General features: G+C 53.9%; 1 protein-coding gene across 2 annotated transcripts in view; it reads left to right on the forward strand.

The window, feature by feature from the left end:
- Nucleotides 1-23,316, forward strand: part of ARHGAP26 (Rho GTPase activating protein 26) — a 136,071-nt gene that overhangs the window by 25,250 nt on the left and 87,505 nt on the right. For both annotated transcript variants that reach the window (XM_009902306.2, XM_054168466.1), the window contains exons 3-11: nucleotides 347-408; nucleotides 825-896; nucleotides 2,878-2,979; nucleotides 7,005-7,115; nucleotides 7,826-7,930; nucleotides 8,108-8,237; nucleotides 8,605-8,705; nucleotides 11,446-11,540; nucleotides 20,232-20,310. In XM_009902306.2, the coding sequence (XP_009900608.2) occupies nucleotides 347-408; nucleotides 825-896; nucleotides 2,878-2,979; nucleotides 7,005-7,115; nucleotides 7,826-7,930; nucleotides 8,108-8,237; nucleotides 8,605-8,705; nucleotides 11,446-11,540; nucleotides 20,232-20,310 (857 nt within the window). The remainder of the gene's footprint in view (nucleotides 1-346; nucleotides 409-824; nucleotides 897-2,877; nucleotides 2,980-7,004; nucleotides 7,116-7,825; nucleotides 7,931-8,107; nucleotides 8,238-8,604; nucleotides 8,706-11,445; nucleotides 11,541-20,231; nucleotides 20,311-23,316) is intronic.

Here is a 23,316-nt window from a genome sequence, read left to right on the forward strand (position 1 = left end):
TCTGGAGAGATTCCAAACCCAGCTGCCCATTGTGATGCTGTGCAAGCTGCTGTGGGTGCCCTGCTTTATCAGGGAGGTTGGACTGGATGATTTCCAAAGGTCCCTTCCAAGCTCTGTGATGTGCTGCTTCTCTCTGGAGGGAGGAACATGTTGCTGTGGACGCTCTGCTCCCAGTTGCTTCTGTGGGCAACTGGAAACCTTGCTGAAGAGAAAGCGCAGCTGGCTAAACCCCTCAACAACCAAGCCCCACAAGACACAGACAAAAAAAGCCCTGCTCTGTCTGTCTCTGAATTTAAGAAGACAGTGAAGGGTTGTTGACCACTGACTGTGGGTTTGTTCCTTCCAGCCAAGTCTCTGCAGGAGTTTGCCACGGTGCTGCGGAACCTGGAAGACGAGAGGATGCGCATGGTATGGCCCTGGCTGCTGGGAGCAGGAGGGGTGGGGGCTCTGCACGTGCCTGCTGGCATCTGGGGCACCACAGCGTGGTGCCAGCCCCAGTGTCCCTTCTCTTGCCCAGGGCAGAGCTGAAAGGGAGAGGAGAAGGCAGGCTTGGTGATGAGGAATGCTTGAAGAGCATGACTAAAGGTGTCTTGCTGCTGGAAATCTGCCAGTGCTGCTGCTGGGGGCTCAGTGGGGTGAGGAGCAGGCTGGGTGCAAGGTCCTCAGCCTCCTCCCCCAGCACAGGTGGGGGGTGTGGCTTCCCAGGGCTGCAGGAGGGCTGTTTCTGTGGGAAAAGCTGGTGAGTGAGTGGCTCAGGGTCTGGGGTGTCTGGGGCTGAGGTGGGCAGAAGGTGGTGGCTGAGTTGTGCCTGGTTTTGCCTGCAGATCGAGAACGCCAGCGAGGTGCTGATCACACCGCTGGAGAAGTTCCGCAAGGAGCAGATCGGCGCTGCTAAGGTGAGCTGCTGCTGCTGCTGCATGGAGCTGCTGTCTCCTTGGGGAGCCCTGCTGGGGCTCACAAACAGAGCCCAGAGCCATGTGGTGATGGCAGGGACCTGGTGCACTTGCCCTTCTCTGGACCCACTCCAGCACTTCAATGTCCTTCTTGGAGTAAGGACAACAAAGCTGTGGAAGGGTCTGGAGAACAGGGCTGGTGGGGAGCAGCTGAAGGGACTGGGGCTGTATAGTCTGTAGAAAAGGAGGCTAAGGGGAGACCTCATTGCTCTCTACAACTCTCTGAAAGGAAGTTGGAGCCAGGTGGGGGTAAGTCCCTTCTCTCAAGAAACAAGTCATGGGACAAGAAGAAATGGCCTCGAGTTTCACCAGGGGAGGTTTACGTTGGATATGATGAACAGTTTCTTCCCCTTCAAGGGCTATCAAGGCCTGGCTCAGGCTGCCCAGGGCAGTGATGGAGTCCCCATCCCTGGAGGGGTTTGCAGGCTGTGGAGATGTGGTGCTGAGGGACATGGTTTGGGGGTGACCTGGCAGTGCTGTGTTAAGGGTTGGACTCCATGACCTGAGAGGTTTCTTCCAACCAAAATGATTCTGTGATTCTTTCTATTCTGTGATGGGTTCTGCTGGGCATGGGTGTGGGAAGAGGTGATGTGCTGCCAAGGGATGACCCAGGTCCTGGTTAAGTTCCTCAGTGTTCTGAGGTCACCCCCAAACAAGTAACATGCCAAAAATCAAATGAACGTTCTCTTCTGTTATTCTGAACAAGAATTACCATTTCCTTAGGGGGGTTCCCTGAGCCCCCCAGTCTGTGCTCCCCACTCCCAGTGTGTCTCTGGGTGGCTGCAGGGGTATTTGGCTGGTCCTGCAGGATGGGTGAGCTGGGGAAGCACTGGTGTGGCTGAGGGTGGCTGTGAGACAGGCTGCCCCCCTCCTTGCTTTCCTGCCTTTGTTCTGAAATGAAACCCAGTGTCTGCAGCTCTCCTCTTGTGAGCCCAACCTGCTGCTGCCTGCAACAAGGACATGGCTGTGGTGTGCTCAGCCCCATGGTGGGCAGCGACAAGAAAAAAGCCCAACATAAAGTTCTTTTTAGAAAGGGGATGGTTGTTAGCAGGTGTCACAGAATCATAGAGTGGTGGGGGCTGGAAGGGACCTCTGGGGATCATTGAGTCCAACCATCCTGACAAAGCAGGGTCACCTAGGGCAGGTCACACAGCAACACATCCAGATGGGGCTTGAAAGGTTCCTGAGAAGGAGACTCCACAACCTCTCTGGGCAGCCTGCTCCAGCACCCTCACACCAAAGAATTTTCTCCTCCTGTTCAGATGCAATCTCCTGGGTTCCAGTTTGTGCCCACTGCCCCTTGTCCTGTCCCTGGGCACCACTGAGAAAAGTCTCCCCCCCGCATTCCTCTTGCCCCCCACAGGTCCTTTATCTCTTGCTGAGCATTGAGCAGATCCCCTCTGGGGCTGCTCTTCTCCAGGCTAAAAAAGTGTCACTGGTGTTGGGGTGGGGAGGTTGGGACAAGAAGTGGAAAAGCAAAGCTGAGGCTGTCATTCTCCTGAAGCTCCTGCCACCAGCAGCCCAGTTCCTGTGTCACCATCCTGAGTGAGACATCGGATGCGGCACTGCGAGGGGTGGCAGGGGACGAGGTGTGAAATGGTGGCGAGGTGCTGCCTAGGTGGTAGCAGGCATGTTCCTCACACCATGTTGTTGTAGGACCAGCCCTGGATCTGGGTGTTTTGCCAAGCTTTGGGCCCCAGGACTCCTCCAACTCTTGGATTTTGGCAGCATCAGCCTGATGGCCACAGATAAAAGCAGCTTCGCTTGCTTCCAGCTGGTGCACCTTGGCCTTGGTCCCACCTTGTGCTGGGCAGAGCAGGAGCAGCTCCCACGCAGCACTTGTGGTCCTGCCTTGTTCAGTGGGTCGTCATGGCTGCCTTGGTGCTTTTGTGTTAATCACCAACCTTTTTGCTCTGTTTTTTAGGATGCCAAGAAGAAATATGACAAGGAGACAGAGAAGTATTGTGGTGTCCTAGAAAAGCACTTGAACTTGTCTTCTAAGAAGAAAGAATCCCAGCTCCAGGAGGTGAGAGCAGCCTCTGCTTTTCCATGGCTGGCTGTAGCTGTGATGAGCTCTTTGAGTGCCTTAGGACATTGGTTCTCCTGCCTGCAAACTCTTTGGTTCTCCTTTCTGATGACACCAAGTTGAGTGTCAGGAGACTCTCATGAGACCCTAGGGGTCAGGGCAACCCTCAATATCAATCCAGGCTGAGGGATGATGAGACTGAGAGCAGCCCTGCAGAAAAGGACTTAGGGCTGCTGGTGGATGAGAAGCTGGACATGAGCCAGCAATGGGCACCTGCAGCCCAGAAGGCAAATGGCAGCCTGGGCTGCATCAAAAGCAGAGTGGTTAGCAGACGGAGAGAGCTGATTCTGCTGCCCTGCTCTGGTGAGACCTCAGCTGGAGTCCTGTGTCCAGCTATGGGACCCTTAACACAAGAAGGACATGGACCTGCTGGAGCTGGTCCATAGGAAGCCGTGAAGATAATCAGGGGACTGGAGCACCTCTTATATGGAAACAGGCTGAGACAGTTGGGGCTGTTCAGCCTGGAGAAGAGAAGGCTCCAGGGAGACCTTAGAGCTGCATTTCAACATCAGAAAGTGACCTATAGGAGAGCTGGGAAAGGACTGTTCAGAAGGGTCTGTGGTGATAGGATGAGGGTCAGTGGTTTGAAACTGGAGCAGGGTAGGTTTAGGTTGGATAGCAGGAGGAAAGTCTACACAATGAGGGTGGTGAGACACTGGAACAAGTTCCCCAGGGATGTTGTTGGGGTCCTGACCCTGGAGACATTCAAGATCTGACTTGATGTGGCTCTGAGCAACCTGTTCTAGTTGGAGGTGTCCTTGTTGAGTGCAGGAGGGTTGGACAAGAGGACCTTTGAGGGTCCCTTCCAACCCAACCCAATGCAATCTGTGAGTCTGTGAGCTGCCAGCATGGAGAGCAGTCAATGGGGAGAGAGTTTCTAATTCAAGAGTGGAGCAGAAAGGAGCTGGTTCTGCTGCAGGCATCCCTGGTGCCTTCAGGAACATCTAGTTTCCTTCTCTGAGAGTAGCTGCAGAGGCTTTGAGCTTGATGGGAGGAGTGATCAGGCTTAGAGCTTCTAAACTGCTTTAGGAGCCTCTTACTGATGCGGGGGGTGTTGGCTGCTGCTCTGCCAAAGGCTCTTACTGGATGAGAACCTTGAGTTTAAAATCCCTTCTTCCAAGTCTGGAATTCCCTGCACTGATCCAGAGCTGGGTTGGTCCCTGCAGGATGGGTGTCCTTGCTTTTGGGCATGGTGTTGGTGTGCTGCTGAGGTGTTTTCAGGGGAGCTGGTGGGCACTGGGATGATAGCTCGGGTGGTGGTATGGTGCCCAGCAGAGCTGGGGACTCAGAGAGCAAAGAGATCTGTGGCACAAACAGTATCTTCCACCAAATCAGGGCTGAAGGGGGTAGGACTCATGGTTGAGGTGTCTGCAAGCCAGCTTTGTCCATGCAGGGGTGATGTGGGTTTGTAGGGAACTTAGCCTGTGGAAGCAGCCGTGTGGGTGGTGGCTCTGTGTGGGATGCACGAGCCAGCAATGTGCCCTCCTGGCCAAGAAGGCCACTGCTCTTCTGGGGTGCACTGAGTGTTGCCAGCAGGTCAAGAGAAGGTCTCCTTCCTCTCTACTCTCTCCTGGTGAGGCCACATCTGCAGTCCTGGATCCAGTTCTGGGCTCCCCAGTTCAAGAGAGAAGAGAACTACTGGAGAGAGTCCAGTGGAGGCTACAAAGATGCTGAGGGGCCTGGAGCATCTCTGTGAGGAGGAAAGGCTGAGAGCCCTGGGGCTGTTGAGTCTGGAGAACAGCAGCCTGAGAGGGGATCTGCTCAGTGCTCAGCAAGAGCTAAAGGTTGAGGGAAAAGAGGATGAGACCATACTCATCAGTGGTGTCCAGTGACAGGACAAGGGGCAGTGGGCACAAAGTGGAACCCAGGAGGTTCCACCTGAACAGGAGGAGAAAATTCATAGGTGTGAGTGTGATGGAGTCCTGGAGCAGGCTGCCCAGAGAGGTTGTGGAGTCTCCTTCTCTGGAGAGCTTCCAAACCCACCTGGACATTGTGGTCCTGGGTGCCCCTGCTTTATGAGGGAGGTTGGACTGGATGATCTCCAGAGGTCCTTTCCACCCCCGTGCTCGGGTTGTGCGGTGCAGGTGGTGGCTGTATGGGACGCTGTGCTGGTGCGGGTTGGGCAGTGCTGGCTGCTGGCGCCACCTGCTGGCCTCTTCCTCGGCAGACGCTGACCTGGGCTTCAGCTGGGAAGGGAGGAGGAGGCTGGGCCAGCTCCCAAGTTTAGGTGTTGGGGCCTTTTCCCCTGGGGCTCTGGGAAGCAAACCAGGAAATTTTGCTGGCTCAAGCCCCGCTGAGGAGGGAGATGCCTTTGAAAGAGCAGTGTTTGGGTTGTGAACTGTGGGTGTGACATCCAGCCCCATGTGGAAGCTCTCAACCCATCCAGTGCCTCCCCAGGGGCTGCCTACCATGGCCTCTACCTGCCAAGGGGCTTCCTGGGCATATGTGGTGGGTTGGTTGGGAAGGTTAGCACAATCCCTTTGTGAGCTGTCTGGAGGTTCATCTGGTGCCTTGATGTCCTCAGGGAAGGACTTTTGTGTGCAGGAGATGTTTCCAAAACTCTTCTTGCTGTCCACATCTGGAGGGTGATACCAGCCACATGTGCAACCGCTGTGACCAGGCGGGAGAGGAGGAGGCCATGGGAATTCTCTGCTGCTTTGGCTGTTGGCTAAGGAAATAGCACACAGAGTCTAATCTGCTGCTGAACTCCTGGCAAAGTTCTTGGATTGCATCATTTTTCCCCCCTACTTTTCAGATCTAAGTTTGCTAAGCACCTCACATGGGCAGGCAGCAGAAGCAGAGGGCATGGGGGGCAATGGGCCATGTCATGCCTGAGTCATGCAGATCAGGACTAAGCTGCTGTTCAAACACAAGAAGGTGTTTGCCAGCCTGCTTTTGCAGAGTGCCCTGTGCCCAGCCCTGATGGGGTATGTGGCACAGAGTGTCCTCCTCCATGGAGGCCCAGTTCTGCCCTGGGTGCATTGAGGGTCACGCTGGTGATGGCACCATGCTGGGACAGAGGAATTTGCCCCCACTGAGCAGTGACCCCATGGTGGTTTGCACTAGGGTGAACCTCTTGGTGTTGAGGTCAGAGGGATGGTGACTCACTGAGGTTGACCCCATGGACACCACCAGCATAGGTGGCACCTCCCTGGTTGTTCCACACAGTGTCACATGCGAAATAGCAACACATGTCACTCACCCTCCTGCCAGGGCAGCAGCTCCAGTCCCAGTCCCAGGTCATTTTTATGCACTGGGATTGTGGCATGTCCATATCAAAAAAGGGACATTCAAACTGGACAGAGGGAAGAAATGTTTGACAATGAGGTGGTGAAAGCCTGGCCTAGGTTGCCCGGAATGGTGGGAGATGCCCCATCCCTGGCACCTTCCCAGGTCAGGTTGTTTGGGTCTCTGAGCAGCCTGCTCTAGTTGCAGATGTTGGACTGGGTGACCTTCAGAGGTCCCTTCCCAATCAGATCATTCCATCATTCTATGTTTTTGCCTGTTTAGCCTCTACCTGCAAAGCAGGGAAGATCTGCTGTCTGCTGACTCACCAAAGTGCTCACTGGTGTGGTGGGGTGCTGGGTCGAGGGTTGGACTGGATGATCTCAAAGGTCTCTTGCAGCCAAACCTATTTTGTGATTCTGTGCCTCCCCAGTTCAGCCCCAGTATGCTCCAGGCTGCCTCCTGTTGTGGTGCTCTCCAGCAAGCAGAGAATTGCCTTTTATTATCCCAAACTTCTCAGTTTTCTCTCTTTTAATGCCTGATTTTCTGCACAGCTGCCAGGGAGGTGACAACATCAGCTGGAGAAAGAGCTCTACCATCTGTCCCAGCCCTTCACTGGGCTCTGCAGCTCAATTTGTTCTGCACAGACACTCTCCCAGTAGACCCAGGCTGTCCTCTGGTCACCAGGCCAAGTGGTCCTGGTCAGTAGTAACTTGGTGTTTCCTCTTGAATCTCCCCAGGCAGACAGCCAGGTGGACCAGGTCCGGCAGCACTTCTATGAGGTCTCCCTGGAGTATGTCTTCAAGGTACAAGAGGTGCAGGAGAGGAAGATGTTTGAATTCGTGGAACCTGTAAGTGAGCTCTCAAACCACCTGAGCCTGCAAAAAAGTGGGGGCTTGTGTGAAGAAGTAGGGGCCTGGGGCAAGCTGGATTGTGGTGGGGATCTTCCCTGTGGTGGGATGGCTGAGGGGCTCCAGCCTCATCTGCTGCTCCAGCCTGGGAGGGAGATTTAGAGGGACAAAGGACTTGTATGAGCTCTTCCAGGGCGTGGAGCAATAGCTCAGCAGCCACACACATGCTGGAAACGTTTAACTTTTTGTTGTGTGGACAGCTTGGTCGTGGTGCTCAAGTTCACCATGAGCCAGCACTGTGCTCTTGTGGCCAACAAGGCAAATGACATCCTGGGATGCATTCAGAAGAGTGGCCAGCAGGTCGAGTTCTGGGCTCCCCAGTTCAAGAGAGACAGGGAACTGCTGGAGAGAGTCCAGTGGAGGCTCTGAAGCTGCTGAGGGGCCTGGAGCATCTCTGTGAGGAGGAAAGGCTGATGCAGAGATGAGGGGTCCTGGGGTGAGGGGCTTGGCTTGGCTTTGGGGGGAAGAAAACACGGACTCAGCTCCGGGGTCTGTTCAGAGGAGGGTTTGGAAGAGAAGCAAGGAGCAGTCCACCTTCCGTCAAGTCCTTTGCCCCTGGGGAGCTGCAGGGATGTGTGCACTTGGTGGTGGCTCTGAGGGCAGCTGTGGGTCTCATACTGACCATCTGGATGTGCTTTCCCCCAACACAGCTGCTGGCCTTTCTGCAGGGGCTTTTCACTTTCTACCACCACGGCTATGAGCTTGCCAAGGACTTCAGTGACTTCAAGACAGAGCTGACAATCAGCATCCAGAATGTAAGTGCCGCCTGCCCATCACCACAGCTGTCCTGCGGGGGCAAAAGAACCTTTCTGGATAGATTGTGGTGGCTCAGCTGTGGGTGCAGAGGAGACCCCAGTGGCTGCATGCCCTGGAGAGGACAATCACTGTTTGGGTTTGTAGCTTTCCCACTTAATGTCCGTTGCAATTCGCAGACAAGGAATCGGTTTGAAGGAACCAGGTCAGAGGTTGAGTCTTTGATGAAGAAGATGAAGGAGAACCCTCATGAGCACAAAAACATCAGCCCTTACACCATGGAGGGTTACCTCTACGTGCAGGAGAAACGTAGGTGTGGGGTGGTGGAGCTGCCTGCCAGGGCAGCCTGGTGTGGGGCGTCTGGGGAAGGTGGTTGCTTGGGAGGTGAGGCACAAGGGGAATTCAGCAGGGTGCAAAACCTATGGGAGAAAGAGGATGGTTGGGATATTGATGTGGGAATCAGGCTGTTCCTGGAAGGTGGAATCGCCTCTAGTGCTTGAGAAAAGTCTGTTCCCCTGAGTAAAAGTCTTTCCCCTGCTCAGTCCTCTCATGGAGTCCCAGTGAAACCAGTAGGTCCAAAAATGCGTCCTGTGAAGGGATGGTTAAACCTGATTATGACTGGGAGGGCACTGAAACTGTCCTCCTTCTGGGAGTAAAAGCTGCATTTGCTGTGTAGGTCACTTTGGGACCTCCTGGGTGAAGCATTACTGCACGTACCAGAGGGAAACCAAGAAGATCACCATGGTGCCCTTTGACCAGAAGTCTGGAGGCAAAGGGGTGAGTGTGGATTGGCAGTGGGGTTGTGCCAGCTCTCCTGGTGCTCAGACTGACCTGTTTTGAGCAAGGTGACACATGTGCCAGAGAAGTGGGGCAGATCCATGCCAGGCTGAGCAAGTGCTTCAGGGGGAATTCACTCTGCTCCTTATTTAAAAGAGAAAAATAGAGAAGGAAACTTCCAAACCTCCCCACCCCAGATCTTTGGAGCCTGTCAGCTGGGCTGGTTTCCCAGGTCCCCTTGGGCATGGCTCTGGTTCATGCTTCAGCTCCATGTTCCTGGCTGGTGGCTGGGCACAGGTATTTGTACAGACAAGCTCGCAGCAGCTGCCTCTGGGTTGAGACTGGAGCTTTCTCCTGGTGCTTCTAGGCCTGTCCTTTATTTACTTCATTCCATTTGTGAAAAGAGAGACCTTTAAAAGCTGAGGCATGTGAGGTTAGAATCATGGAATCACAGAATGGCTTGGGTTGGATGAGATCTTTATGATCTTCAAGTCCAACCCTTCACCCAGCACTGCCAGGTCACCATTAAACCATGGCCCTCAGCACCACATCTCCACAGCTTTGAAACTCCTCCAGGAATGGGGACTCCACCACTGCCCCAGACAGCTTGTGGAAAGAATTGTTCCTCATGCCCAGCTAAACCTCTTCTGGGACAACCTGAGGCCATTTCCTCCTGTTCTGTCACTTGTTCCTTGGGAGAAGAGACCAACCCTCACCTCACTCCAACCTACATTCAGGTAGTTGTAGAGAGACAGAAGGTCTTCCCTCAGCCTCCTCCAGACTAAACAACCCCAATTCCCTCAGCTGCTCCTCACCAGCCCTGTTCTCCAGACCCTTCAGCAGCTTTGTTGCCCTTCTCTGGACACACTCCAGCACCTCAGTGTCCTCTTTCTGGTGAGGGGCTCAGATCATGCAGAGGTTTGCATGGTCCTGGCATGAAGTGCTGCCTGTGCTGGGGCATCTTTCTCCAGAAGTCCCTTCCAACCCCCAGTAGTCTGTGGTTCTGTGACCACCATGGGTGAGCCATCAGAGCGTGGAGCAGCCCAGGGGCTTGTGGTCTCCCTGCTGGGTGTTCTGGGGGCTGGCTGGAGCAGGCGCTGGGTGATGCTGGTGCCGCAGAAGGAGATCACTCACTCAAGGATCACATGTGACACTGCACGTGGCATCAGCCCCTTCTGAACGTGCCTCAGGCTGTGGCTGGAGCCTGATATTCCTGAGATTGAAGTTAGGGAGTTCCCTGAACACCAGAGAGCTTGGGAACAGCCCTGTGCCAGCAGCATGTAGGACCGAGTGCAGGTAGCCTCTGCTGAACCCTGGGGAGAAGCTCGCTCAGCTCTGTCTTTCTGGGTCTGTTCTGGGGCTCTACAGATGTTTCCTGGAAAAATGGTGATGTCAGGGAACAGGGTGGTCAGCCAAGGTGCCATCAGGAGGAACACAGCACAGAAAAGTGGCCATCTCCAGGAACTGCTTCCGAACTGATTTTCTGTTGAGCCGTGGGTGGGTTCCTGAAGCCACGTCTGTGCCGGCAGGGCGTGAGCAGGGCCTTTCTCCAGCAGAGGACAGCATTGCATGCAGATCCTGCTGGATCTCTGCTCGGCTCGTGGGAATCCAGCAGAAAAGTTGGAGGCAGAGTCCTGGATGGGAGAATGGTTTTGTCGTTGCTTTGTTATATAATAAACATTTCGAGGCGTGTTTGCTCCCGTCGAGAGCTCCGCTGTGCAGAGCCCTGCCAAGAAGCCAGCCTGGAGTGAAAATTTGACAGCCAGGTTTGTGCTGCATTGTTCAAGCTGTGGAGAATGGAGCTGACTTTGGCCAAAAGTGGTGGTCCAGCGCTCCCTGCCTGCCCCCAGCGTGGGACGCCTGGTGCTGAGGGCACGAACTGAATCCTCTGCAGCCTGAGAGGAAAGCTCCTCGTGAGGGGCTGTGGGCTAAACGTGTTTGCAAGGGTGAGAAGACAAGTCCTTGTGTCACAGATATAAATAGACCTAGCCAGCAGGCTGATATTGCCAAATCTCCCCAGGTTGGAACACGCTCATGCAAAGTGCAGTGGGTGCTGGGTGATTGCTTGATTGTTCTTGGTCTAGTGGGAGGTGTCCCTGCCCATGGCAGGGGGTTGGAACCTGATGATCTTTAAGGTCTCTTGCAACTCAAACCATTCTGTGAATCTTCCTCTCTACAACTCCCTGAAAGGAGGTTGCAGTGAGGAGGGGGTTAGGTCTCTTCTTCATAGTATCAGGTGATAGCAGGAGAGGAAATGGCCTAAAGCTGTGCCTGGGGAGGTTCAGGTTGGACATTAGGAGCAATTTCTTTGCTGCAGGAGTGGTCAGGGTTTGGAACAGGCTGCCCAGGGAGGTGGTGGAGTGTCGGGTTGATGGTGGGACTCGATGATTCGTATCTTCACAGAATGGTTTGGGTTGGAAGGGACCTTAAAGATCATCTAGCTCCAACCCCCTGCTATGAGCAGGGACACCTTCCACTAGAACAGGTTGATCAAGGCCTCATCCAGCCTGGCCTTGAGCATCCCCGGGGAGGGAGCATTCACAACCTTCCTGAGCAATCTGTTCCCCTGTCTCCTCACTCTAACTGCGCAGAATTTCTTCCCAATCTCCAGTCTAAATCTGCCCTCCTCAAGCTTCAGTCCATTCCCTCTTGTCCTGTTGCTACAAACCCTTGAACTTGGGTGATCTTGGAAGTCTGTTCTAACCAGATGAATTGGTGTGTGGGTTTTGTCTCTTCCCAGGGAGAAGATGAAGCTGTCATCCTCAAGTCCTGCACACGACGGAAAACAGACTCCATAGAGAAGAGGTTTTGCTTCGACGTGGAAGCTGTTGACCGGTGAGTGGTGAGGGGCACAGCAGCCTTGGCTCCTGCAGCTGGGCTCACCAGAGGGTGCACACAGCAGGGGGTGTGCCAGCCATGCCTGGGGGAAGGTTGTTCTCATCTGTCCTTGGCTTTCCTGGATGCTTCCTGTGCAGTTTGTGTGTTTCTCTTCTCCTGTATTCACTTCATGAATGAAAAGAGTTAGGCCGTGGAGATCTTCTCCCTGGTGCTTCAGCCCGGCGCTTTCAGGGTGTTCAGTCAGTGCTTTGGCTTGCAAGGCTGCAAGTGTGGAAAAGATGCTCCCAGGGGCAGCTGGCAGGGAAACAATGTCTCTTCCCAGTGCTGGCTTGTGGTGGAATCACTTCAGCTTTTCTGCTGGAAAGTGGCTGGTGCTGGTCCACTGTGGATGCATGATGATGGAAGTCTGCTTGCACCTCTGTGCTCATGCACCTCAGGGAACCTCCCAGAATCTGAGCATGGTGGGGGTTTAAAGTGACCTCTGGAGATCATGCAGTCCAAGCCCCTCCTGATGCAGGGGCATCCATAGCAGCTTGTCCAGGATCACAATGGCCACAGGGGGTTGGAAGTTCTTCAGGGAAGGAGGCTCCAACCTCCCTGGGCAGCCTGCTCCAGGGCTCCAGCACCCTCATACCTAAGGAGTTTCTCCTCCTATTCAGATGGAACCTCCTGGGTTCCAGTTTGTGCCCACTGCCCCTTGTCCTGTCCGTAGACACCACTGCTCTTGCCCCCCACAGGTCCTTTAGCTCTTGCAGATTCCCTCTCAGGCTGCTCTTCTCCAGGCTCAACAGCTCCAGGGCTCTCATCCTTTCTTCCTCCCAGAGATGCTTCAGGCCCCTCAGCATCTTTGGAACCTCCACTCTCCAGTAGTTCCCTGCCTCTCTTGAACTGAGGAGCCCAGAACTGGACCCAGTACTGCAGCTGTGGCCTCACCAGGGCAGCACAGAGGTGGAGGAGAACCTCCCTCGACCTGCTGATGTTTCCTGAAGGAGTGGAATCCTTTCTGCTGGGATTTCTTATGCAGCTATTGAGCAGATACCTGTGTGGGCTCAGTCCTAGTGCCCAGAAGGGTGACTCTGGTATCTAAGGAGCATTCCACAGGGCTCCCCTATAGAAACAGGAAATCCAGGCTGGAGTTACTGCTTCAAGTGGAATTAGTCACTACCTGGGATCCTCCTTGCTGCAGGAAGCTCCCATGGTTTACACAAGCTCTCTCCAAAGTCCCTGGCTGCCTGTACCCCCACCCTCTCCTCCCTGCTGGTCGCTGCAGGAATGCCCAGGAGGTGTTGGGACAACCCCAGTTCCTCAAACCCCAAGGTTTTCCAATCGCTCTGGAACAACCCCTGGTACCACTCCTTGCCCAGCCCCAGCTCCCAGCCTGGGGTAGGGAGTGGGGGGTGGTGGTGGTGGTGCTCTGCTGGTGTTGGGTGATGGATGAGATAACCCCAGGGCCGCCTTCTGCTCTCTGGAGTTCTGCTGTCCTCCAGAAAGCTGCCAGATTTCTGCTGGCACAGGGATTTTGGGGTTTGGGTGGTTTGGTTTATTTCCCCCCTCTGCCCTGAGGATATTTCTTTTTTGATATGAAACTTAAAATTGGACCAGGAGGAGGAGAATTCAGCCACAGTAGGAGCTTGCTTCTGCAGCCTGTTCCACAGCAGCTGAACCTTGCCTTGATGTTTGCAGCCTGCTAGGCACGGGATCAAGAGCTGCTCCAGAAATCTGCCTGCTCAGGGTAAATAATGGCAGGGGAGTGGCAAAGGAGGGGAAAGCTGAGAAATTCCTCAATTCATGTCCACATTCCTGCTCTGCACGAGAGGACAGCTGGAGCAGAAGGCATGCAATGAAAGGCTGGTTTCCCCCCCAGCACACAGGCAAATCTCTGGGGTCAACAGCCCCCTTTGCTCAGTGAATCCACAGAGCCACAGAAATTTCACTTCCTACTCAAATATTTTCCCTCCCCTCCCATGACATCTGTGGAGCTCCTCAAGCTCTGCCCATGCTACCTCACAAGGTGTTGCTGGAAGGTGTCCAGGGAAGGGCAACGAGGCTGGGGAGGGGTTTGGAGCACAGCCCTGTGAGGAGAGGCTGAGGGAGCTGGGGCTGCTTAGCCTGGAGAAGAGGAGGCTCAGAGGAGACCTTCTTGCTGTCTACAACTACCTGAAGGGATGTTTTAGACAGGTGGGGGTTGGTCTCTTTTCCCAGGCAACCAGCACCAGAACAAGAGGACACAGTCTCAAGCTGCACCAGGGGAAGTTAGGAAGTAGTAGAAGATGTTAGGAAGTAGTTCTTCCCAGAAGGAGTGATTGGCCATTGGAATGGGCTGCCCAGGGAGGTGGTGGAGTCACCATCACTGGAGGTGTGTAGGAAGAGACTGGATGGGGTGCTTGGTGCCATGGTTTAGTTGATTATTTAATGTTGGGTGATAGGTTGGACTTGATGATCTCAAAGGTCTTTTTCTATCTGGTTAATTCTTTTCTATTCTAGCATCCTACAGCAGTAGGGTGTGGTGGAGCTCCAGGGGCTGTGGTCCTCACACAGACCCCAGAGCAAGGGGACCATGCACAGCCTGGAGGTGGCAGTCTCAGCTGGTCCTGCTTTGGTTGTCTTCATCTGCAGAGAGCTGGGCTTGTGGACTGTTACATTTTAGGAAGCTGGTGAACATGAGGCAAGAGCTGCTGGCTTGGAGGTTTTTAAGTAACACCCAGAGAAGGTGGGGCTTGTTAGAGGGGGGGAAATCTGGGGTTTCCCCTGGAAAGATGATTCAGCAAAACTGAGCTGAACCTCTTGAGCCCGGTCTGCTTATGGCTGCCTTTTCCTGCTGTCACAGAATCCCAGTGTGGGGTTTGAAGGGACTTCTGGAGATCATCTAGTCACAGAGTCATAGAATCTCCTGACTGGAGAAGACTTTAAGATGGAATCCAATCATAAACCAACATTTCTCTGTCACAGCTGTTAGCCCACATTGCTCAGTTCCTTATCCAAACGTCTTTTAAACACCTTCAAGGACTGTGACTCCACCACCCCCTGGGCAACCTGTTCCAATGCTTGAGTGTCCAACCCCCCTGCTAAAGCAGGAGCACCCACAGCAGCTGCCCAGGATCACAGTGCCCAGGAGGGTTTGGAATCTCTCCAAAGAAAGAGACTCTACAACCTCTCTGAGCAGCCTGCTCCAGGGCTCCACCACCCTCGAAGGGTGCTGAAGTGCTGAAGGTTGGAAACTTGTGGTACCACTGTTTGAGAGAGGTCTGAAAAAGTCCTGACACTGCATCTGCCAACAGTTCTGAGGGTCTGGAGCGTGTCCAGAGAAGGGTAACAAAGCCTGGTGAAGGGTCTGGAGAGCAAGTCTGGTGAGGATCAGCTGAGGGAACTGGGGTTGTCTAGTCTGGAGAAGAGGAGGCTGAGAGGAGACCTCATTTCTCTCTATAGATCCCTGAAAGGAGGTTGCAGTGAGGTGGGGGTTGGCCTCTTCTGCCTTGTATCAGGTGATAAAATAGGAGAAAATGTCCTGAAATTGTACATGGGGAGGTTTAGGTTGGAAATTAGGATCAATTTCTTTGCTGCAGGAGTGGTCAGGCATTGGAACAGGCTGCCCAGGCAGGTGGTGGAGTCACCATCCCTGGAGGTGTTCAAGAAGGGTGGCTAGTGGCACTTGGGGACACGGTTTAGTGTCCATGGTGGGGGACTGATGGGTGGACTCGATGATCTTGGAGGTCTTTTCCCACCCAAACAAGTGTATGATTCTGTGATTCAGTGTGGGAGGGTCAGACCATTGCTTTTGTAACTTTACTGCTTTCTTATAGCAAAATGCCCCCTGGAATGGTCTTCTCCTGCCTGCCTGCAGCATGTTCTGGGTGATGGATGTCCTGTGGTGCTGCTAAAGCTCTTTCTTTCCGAACTAAACTTATTTGCAGTCTCTCTGCGTTAAATCAGTTTTATAAATCAGGTGAGCAGGGATGACAGCCAGTGTCTTACCAAATGAGCCTGAGGAGGAGGAGGAGGAACATCTCATTTGGCTGATGACAAAGGCCTTGTGATTTAGGATAATGTAGGTCATCGCTGCGGGCCAGAAGCAAAGCGCTTCTCAGACCAGTTGGGGAGCAGGAGATAATCAAAATATGGGGGCTTTGCTCTCTTGGTTGTTCATAAAGGCAGTGAACCTTCCAGGGAAGTCCATTCCCCTGGGCCACCAGCCCCGAGGTGGTTGGCACTGCTCTCGGCCAGGCTGCGCGGCGGTTGGCACCGTGCTGGGTGAGCTGCGAGGCATCTGCCCGAGCATTTCCCTCAGCAGATGGTTTGCAGTAGGTAGGTGGTTGACCTTGCTCTGGGAACACGTTTTGCAGATCTGCATCTTTCTTTCTGCCTGCATCAAGGTCTCTCTCTCTCTGCTCCTCAGCGCTGGGTGGCTGGTGGCCACCCCACCTCTGTTGGTGTTCCCCGCGGGTGGTTGGCGCCAGGCTTTGGACAGCACATGTGAGACAACTTGTACTTGTTCCTCTGCTGGTGTCAGCTTTCCAGTGACCTTTTAAACAAAGCAATTCATGGGGTTTTCACAGGCAGCCAGCAGATGAAGCTTGTTCCTCCTTTGAGTGCCCCAGAGACCCTGCCGAGCATGCTGTGGTGCTTTTACAGACCACGCTCTGAGCCTGACAGCTGAGACCTCCTGAGCTTAGGAGCCAAACCTCCCCCTGGTTGCCAGCTTCCCTCATCTTCATTTTGGGGGTCACATCTGCCTGCTGGGGCCTGCACCGGCTCCCTGTGACTCTGGGGTCCAGTCTGGGGGGGGCAGCAGTGAGTGGGTGCACTGGGGCTCCAGACTTCTGCCTGTGCTGCAGCAGCCCCCTCGGCCCTCAGCCCCTGTTGTTACTCTGCGCTTGTGTTGTCTCATCCGGCGGTTTAGATCGTCTCGCTGCGATAAGCTGCTGCAGGTCTTGAGAGTTCTTATCTCCTTCTGTTGCTTTCATGATTTGTTTTGTTTTGCTGGAAGAAGGAGAAGCTATTGGACTTCTCATCTCCTCTGCTTGCTTAGTCATAGCTCCCCCAAACCAGGCTGTTTGTCACAAAAACGGAGATATTGAGAAAATTCAAATTTCCTGTGTGGTCTGGGATGGAAAATAAAACCCACTTTGGGTTTTTAGATGGCAGCATGCTGAAAATAGACCTCCCTGAGAAGTGCTAACCATGCTCTGCTCTGCTCTCATGCTCCTGCATCCACTCTGTTTAGAGATGGATTCCTCCCCGTCATAAAATGTCTCTCGTTCCCCCTTGCATCCCAGGAGAAAGCAAAGAGATTGGGTGCCTGGAGGTGGGCATGGTTGATGCAGCACCTAATAGTCACAGAATCTCAGCATGGTGGAGGTTGGAAGGGACCTCTGGAGATCATCCACTCCACCCCCCCCTCCTAAAGCAGGAGCACTCACAGCAGCTTGCCCAGCATCACGGTGGCCAGGTGGGGCTGGAAGCTCTCCAAAGAAGGAGACTCCACAACCTCCCTGGGCAGCCTGCTCCAGGGCTGCAGCACCCTCACACCAGTGAAGTTTCTCTTCCTGTTCAGATGGAACCTTCTGGGTTCCAGTTTGTGTCTGTTGCCCCTTGTCCTGTCCCTGGGCACCACAGCAGTTCACATCTGTTTCTCCTGGATGTCAGCTCCAGGAGGACATTGGGTTGATGGTTGGGCTCGACAGTCTTAAAGGTCTTTTCCAGCCCAGACAATTCTGTGATTCTCTGACATTCTGCTGTCCCCATCCTTGGGCTGGTGTGGGTGGGGAAGGCAAAGGTGGTGCCTCCAGCCTGTGTCCCTTTGCGTGCCAAGGCTCTGGGAGGGGTGGGAGCTACCCAAGGGCAAAATCCAGTGCTGAGGCCCATTTGTGTGCTGGGTGGGGGAGCAAAGGCAGACACGTTTGCTTTATCTGCTTGGAAACGGGGGTCAGAGAAGGGTCTTCCCTGTCTCAGGCTCCATGCTGAGTAATGGAGATATCTCTAATCTAAGGAGCACACTTCTGGAGTCGGTTGAGCTTCAAGGCACCCTAGAGAAGCAGGGGCTGGCCACAGGCAGGCAGCGTTGGCAGGATGTTGGTTCAGCACCGAGCCTCCTACCTGATTCTTAAACACATGGTACCCGCCCTGGGCATCCTCCAGCTGAATAATGAATGAGGAGGAATGTGGAGGGTGCAGCTTAAATGTATCCCAAGCAGGAGGACCTGGGTTCAGTTGAACAAGGTGGTGCAATGGGAGCCTTGGCAGCTGAGGGTGGTGGGAGGGAATGCTCTTTGCCATGTAAATGGAGCTTTAATTCAGTTTCACAGCCCCTCCCCTCACACTGTGAAATGAGTTTGGCTTTGATGTGGAGCCCAAAGAGTTGTTATCTGCTCCAAGGCAGAACAAACATCTTCATCTTATCACCTCTGTGCCCTGTGCGTGAGGGAACCTGGCACGCCTGACACTGGGGTTGTTTCCCAAGGACCTCATTGCTCTGCTGGGAGCTCAGTGTCAAATTTACCACCAGTAAATGGTTTGAATTCCAACCAAAGAGACACAAATCCCAGGATTTCTCTTCCTAGAGTCTCCCTGGTTGAGCCAGAGCCCTTGCAGGGCTTTCTGCTGGAGGTACCTGTCAGCAGCAACATACAATCATAGAATTGCTTCACTTGGAAGAGACCTCCAAGACCACTGAGTCCAACCCTTAACCTAACACCACCATTAAACCTTGTTCCCAAGTGCCATGTCCACAGGTTTCTTGAACCACACCAGGGAGGGTGACTCCACTGCCTCCCTGGGCAGCCTGTTCCAGTGCCTGGCCACTCTTTCAACAAAGAAATTGTTCCTAATCTCCAACCTAAGCCTCCCCTGGCACAATTTCAGGCTAAAGGCGTGGTTGAAAGCAGGTGCAGCTGAGAGCTGGTCACCCCAGGAGCAGCCTTCTCCTGCCATGGGGGAAGGATTTGCTGCCAGCTCCACAGCTCCAGGGACTGCTCCTGGATCTCTTTGTCCCTGCACAACAAGGAGGTTTTTTTCCCCCAGTGTTTGGAGGAGGTTTGGTGTTGGATGTTGAACGTTTTCTTTCTGACATGGGATGATGGTTTAAGTGGTTTCCTCTTCCCTTCCAAATGCGTAAACTTCCAAACCACTAAGCTGGTGACTATGGACTGAGTCACCAATGGGATTAGTGGAGATCAAACACATTCTGTCTGGTTTACTTGGACCTGTGCTGGTTGCAAGCCTCAATGCATGGCTTCTGCTGGCAGAACAGTGTCTGTGCCAGAAGTGTTGGAACACAAGCCAGTGTGTGCCCAGGTGGCCAAGAAGGGCACAAGCACCCTGGTCTCTTATCAGCAATAGTGTGGCCAGCAGGAGCAGGGCAGTGATTATCTCCCTGTATTCAGCACTAGGGAGGGTCACACCTTGAGCACTGGGTTCAGTTTTGGCCCCCTCACTCAAAGAAGGACATTGAGGGGCTGGAGCAGGTCCAGAGAAGAGGAACAAAGCTGGTGAATGGTCTGGAGAAGAGTGCTGGTAAGGAGCAGGTGAAGGAAATGGGATTGTTTGGTGTGGAGAAGAGGAGGTTGAGGGGAGACCTCTTTGCTCTCTACAGCTTACTGAAAGGAGGTTGCGGTGAGGTGGGGGTTGGTCTCTTCTCCCAAGGAACAAGTGATAGGACAAGAGGAAATGGCTTCAAGCTGTTGCAGGGGAAGTTTAGGTTGGACAGGAAGAACAATTTATTCACCCAAAAGGGTTGTCAAACCCTGGAACAGGCTGCCCAAGAAGTTACCAGCTTATGACATGACCTTTGGGAGCCCAGTCTTGGCTTCTACCTTCCGTGGCAGGGTCCTCTCATAGGCTTTTGCATAGTGGCAGTGGCGTTGGCCCTGGGGTGAGGGCTGGGATGATGATGTCCCTTGGCTCCTCATGCTTTGTTTGCAGGCTCTTGGACCTGTTCTTTCTCCTTCTCATTAATGAGCAAAGCCAGAGCTGGTTTTGGAGGCTGGGTTGACACTGCTGGTCTCTGTCTAATGACAGGGGTGGCAGGGCCAGGCAGGACCAGCCAGTGCAGGATGGCGCACCCTGGGGCACCCCAGGACTCCTGGCAGTGCTTCCTCCCCTCAAGGCTGCTGGCAGGGGCATATGGAGCAGGATCAGAGACTGAACATCAGTTAGATGCAGTAGAAGGTCCTTAGAACGTCATCAGCTTGACTGTGTAGCTCCTCAGTGCGTGGAGGTGGTCAGGGAAGTGATGCAGCCGTGCTGGCACCAGCGTCTTGGGGATGAAATCCATGCCACAGCAGAAGGTTCCCATTGTGAGCTGGTGCTTGTGGGGGTGGTAGGACGTGGGGGCTGGGATGTGAGGCTCTGCTGCTCGCTTCGTTACCTTTCTTGCCTTCTCCTGGCATTGCATGGATGTGCTTAGCCCAAGTGCAGGTGAGATGGCTGGCTGGAAGCCAGAGGAGGGATTTGCCATCCAGCTCACTTGCACTGAAACCACCACAATTGCGTGGTGAGTGTTGGAGGTGTCCTCTGCTCGTTTGCTGGTCCTCATTAGGACCTGCAGGGCCATCCCTGGAAGCTCAGCCCCGTGCTGCTGAAGTTTTGCTATAGGAAGAAGGTTGTCCTCCTTCCCTCTGGTGGGAGGTTTGTGTTTGCCCTCTTTGCTTTCCATCCTACAGTTTATTTCTGACCTTCCCTTTGTCTCCTCAGCCCTGGAGTGATCACCATGCAGGCTCTGTCTGAAGAGGACCGAAGGCTGTGGATGGAGGCGATGGATGGCCGGGAACCGGTGAGCAGAGAAATGAGTCCAAAAGCTTTAGAGGAAACCTTTCTGTAGCCTGGGGCAGGTGGCTGGCTGGCTGCTGAGCAGAGCTGCATCTGTGGGGCAGCTCCTGCTGCCTGCCAAGAGAAAAGTTTTAATCCCTTGGTTAAATATTTGAGGTAATACTGTATCTCCTGTGCATGGGTTGCTTGGAGGTGTGCTTGGAGGAACAGGAGGAGGAGGGTAGGCTTGGCCAGCACAAACATGCTGCTGTGCTGTGCTGGAAGGAAAACCTGGCAGGAAGAGGAGTTGAAGGAAACACACTGGAGATTTCCAGGGCTTTTTGAGTGCTGTAGCTCTTCTCAGGTTGTACCAGGGGAGGTTCAGGTTGGATATTAGGAAAAATGTCTACTCAGAGAGGGTCCTTAGGCATTGGACCAGGCTGCTCAGGATGGCGGTGGAGTCCCTATCCCTGGAGGTGTTCAGAAGCCCTGTGGATATGGTGCTGAGGGATGTTGTTTAGTGGTGGTGGCTTAGCAATAGTTCTGGCTCTGGCATTGAAATACAGAATCCCAGCATGGTGGGGGGTTGAAAAGACCTCTGGAGATCATCCAGTCCAACCCCCCCTGCTAAAGCAGGGCACCCACAGAGCTTGCCCAGGATCACAATAGCCAGGTGGGTTTGGAATCTCTCCAGAGAAACAGACTCCACAACCCCTCTGAGCAGCCTGCTCCAGGGCTCCAGCACCCTAACACCAGAAATGTTTCTCCTCATCCTCAGGTGGAACCTCCTGGGTTCCAGTTTGTGCCCATTGCCCTTTGTCCTGTTTGCCCCTTCAGCACTGAGGATATGTGGTGGGATTATGAGCTCTAAGTGAGTGGTTGGACTTGATGTTCTCAAAGGTTCCCTGACTCTGGTAGCTGTTCCTGGGTCTTGTAGGGAAGGGCAGGTTTGGGGTGAGCTGAGGAGCATGGACCCTGGTCGCTATACTCAGTGACAGCCTTCTTGCTGCTGTGTTCCTCCTGCCATGTCAAAGCTGCTGAGCCCCTCACCTCTGCAAGGGGTCATGGAGAGCTTCAGAAAGCTCATCATTGTTGTTTTATTTTTCAATGCTTCATCTGGTTCTGACTGGGCTTCCTTGGAGGGGTGGTGGTGTGTCAGTGGTGTGGTCCTGCCTGGTTTTGGTGTCCAGCCATGAATGGCAATCCCAGCACCACCAAGCAGTCTTCATATGATCAGGAAGGCTGAACTGAGGACCTCTGTGGTTCCAGCACCAACCTGTAGTTCCAGTGTGCAAGCTGTCTTGTTCTCTCCCAGCTGGACCTCTACCTTGCTTCTGGTAGCACCTGGAGACAGGATATTTTCAGTTTCTTCAGGAAAAAGCCCGTGGTGTTCTTGCTCCTGGTCTTGAATCAAGCCTTGTCCTGCTCACCTGCTTCTCACCACCTCAGCTCCACTGAGAACTGTGGTTGCAGGGATGCAAACCCCATGCAGCAGCATCAGGAGCTGTGTGGCTACCACCATCCAGTTGCATTTTGACCTGCCGGTGTTCCTGGGGGCTGGCGCATCAGCAGAGCCTGGCTGCTAGGATCAGCTTGCAGAAGAGCAGCCAGATTTGAGTTGCCTGTCAAGTGCTACCCATGTGAAAGGTGCTGTGAAGCAACCAGCTGCAGGAGCCACCTGGATTATCCTGTTTGGGGATCTGGTTGTGTGAACTCCTCCAGAGCCCCACAGGTCTCCGTGCTGCCGCCTGTGTGGTTCTGCTCCTCCCTCTCGTGCCCATCAGCTGCGGGGGACCTGCTCGTCCAGCACGGCAAGGGAGGGTTGCTCTGCTTCATGCAATACCTCCTGGCTCCTCACTGATCATGGCCTTCAAACCCAGCCTCCAGGTGTGCTGAGGGAGCCATGGGAATGAAGCCCTGCTAGAAATGGATCCAAGAGGTGTTTGACTGGTGGTGATGATGTGTGTTGACAGATGAGCTAGCTCCTTGTCCTGAGTTATCCTCCCTTCACCAAAAGTGAAGCTGTTACTCTTGCTGGGCTCTTATCTTGCTACACCAGGGTGTGAGATGTTACCTGCTCCACAGAGGTTTCCTTGAGCAAGAGACAAGGATTTAATCTTTGGACTCCTGGAAACATCCATTCCCTGCTTTGACTCTATTTATGTAAGCAAAAAACCCTGCTGAAGAGTCTGCTTCCCTTTGCTGTGGGCTAAGGGTTTGCATGTTAGTTAAGGGTGTATGAAGAAGAGTATGGCCAGCAGGTCGAGGAAGGTTGTCCTGCCTCTGCTCTGCTCTGCTCGGGTGAGACCACAGCTGGAGTGCTGGGTCCTGTTCTGGGCTTCCCAGTTCAAGAGAGACAGGGAACTACTGGAGAGAATCCAGTGGAGACTGGGAAGATGCTGAAAGACCTGGAGCACCTCTGTGAGGAGGAAAAGCTGAGAGCCCTGGGGCTGTTGAGCCTGGAGAAGAGCAGCCTGGGAGGGGATCTGATCAGTGCTTAGCAAGTGATAAAGGACCTGTGGGGGGCAAGAGGATGGGGCCAGACGATTGTCAGTGGTACCCAGGGACAGGACAAGGGGCAACAGGCACAAACTGGAACCCAGGAGGTTCATGAGGAGAAACTTCTTTGGTGTGAGGGTGCTGTAGCCCTGGAGCAGGCTTCCCAGAGGCTCTCCTTCTCTGGAGAGCTTCCAACCCCCCTAGCCATTGTGATGCTGGGCAAGCTGCTGTGGGTGCCCTGCTTTAGGGGGGGGGGTTGAACCGGGTGATCTGCAGAGGTCCTTTCTAACCCGCCCTGTGCTGGGATCCTGGGCATATCGAGTGTGGGAGTGACTGGCAGAGTGGGGACAGCAATTCCACGTGCAGAGGCAGGCAGGGGAGCAGTTAGTGAGGTCTGGAGTTGGTTCCTTAATTTGTAATTAACAAACTCACCCCAACTGTTGCGTTATGTTGCAGTCAGATCTAAACATAGCTCGTGGGCTGCCTTAGCCAAGACATTTGTCACAACTTGAAATGATTTAGTCTGTGTCTT

This window comes from Dryobates pubescens, chromosome 16, assembly GCF_014839835.1.
Source record: "Dryobates pubescens isolate bDryPub1 chromosome 16, bDryPub1.pri, whole genome shotgun sequence".
NCBI classification, from domain to species: domain Eukaryota; kingdom Metazoa; phylum Chordata; class Aves; order Piciformes; family Picidae; genus Dryobates; species Dryobates pubescens.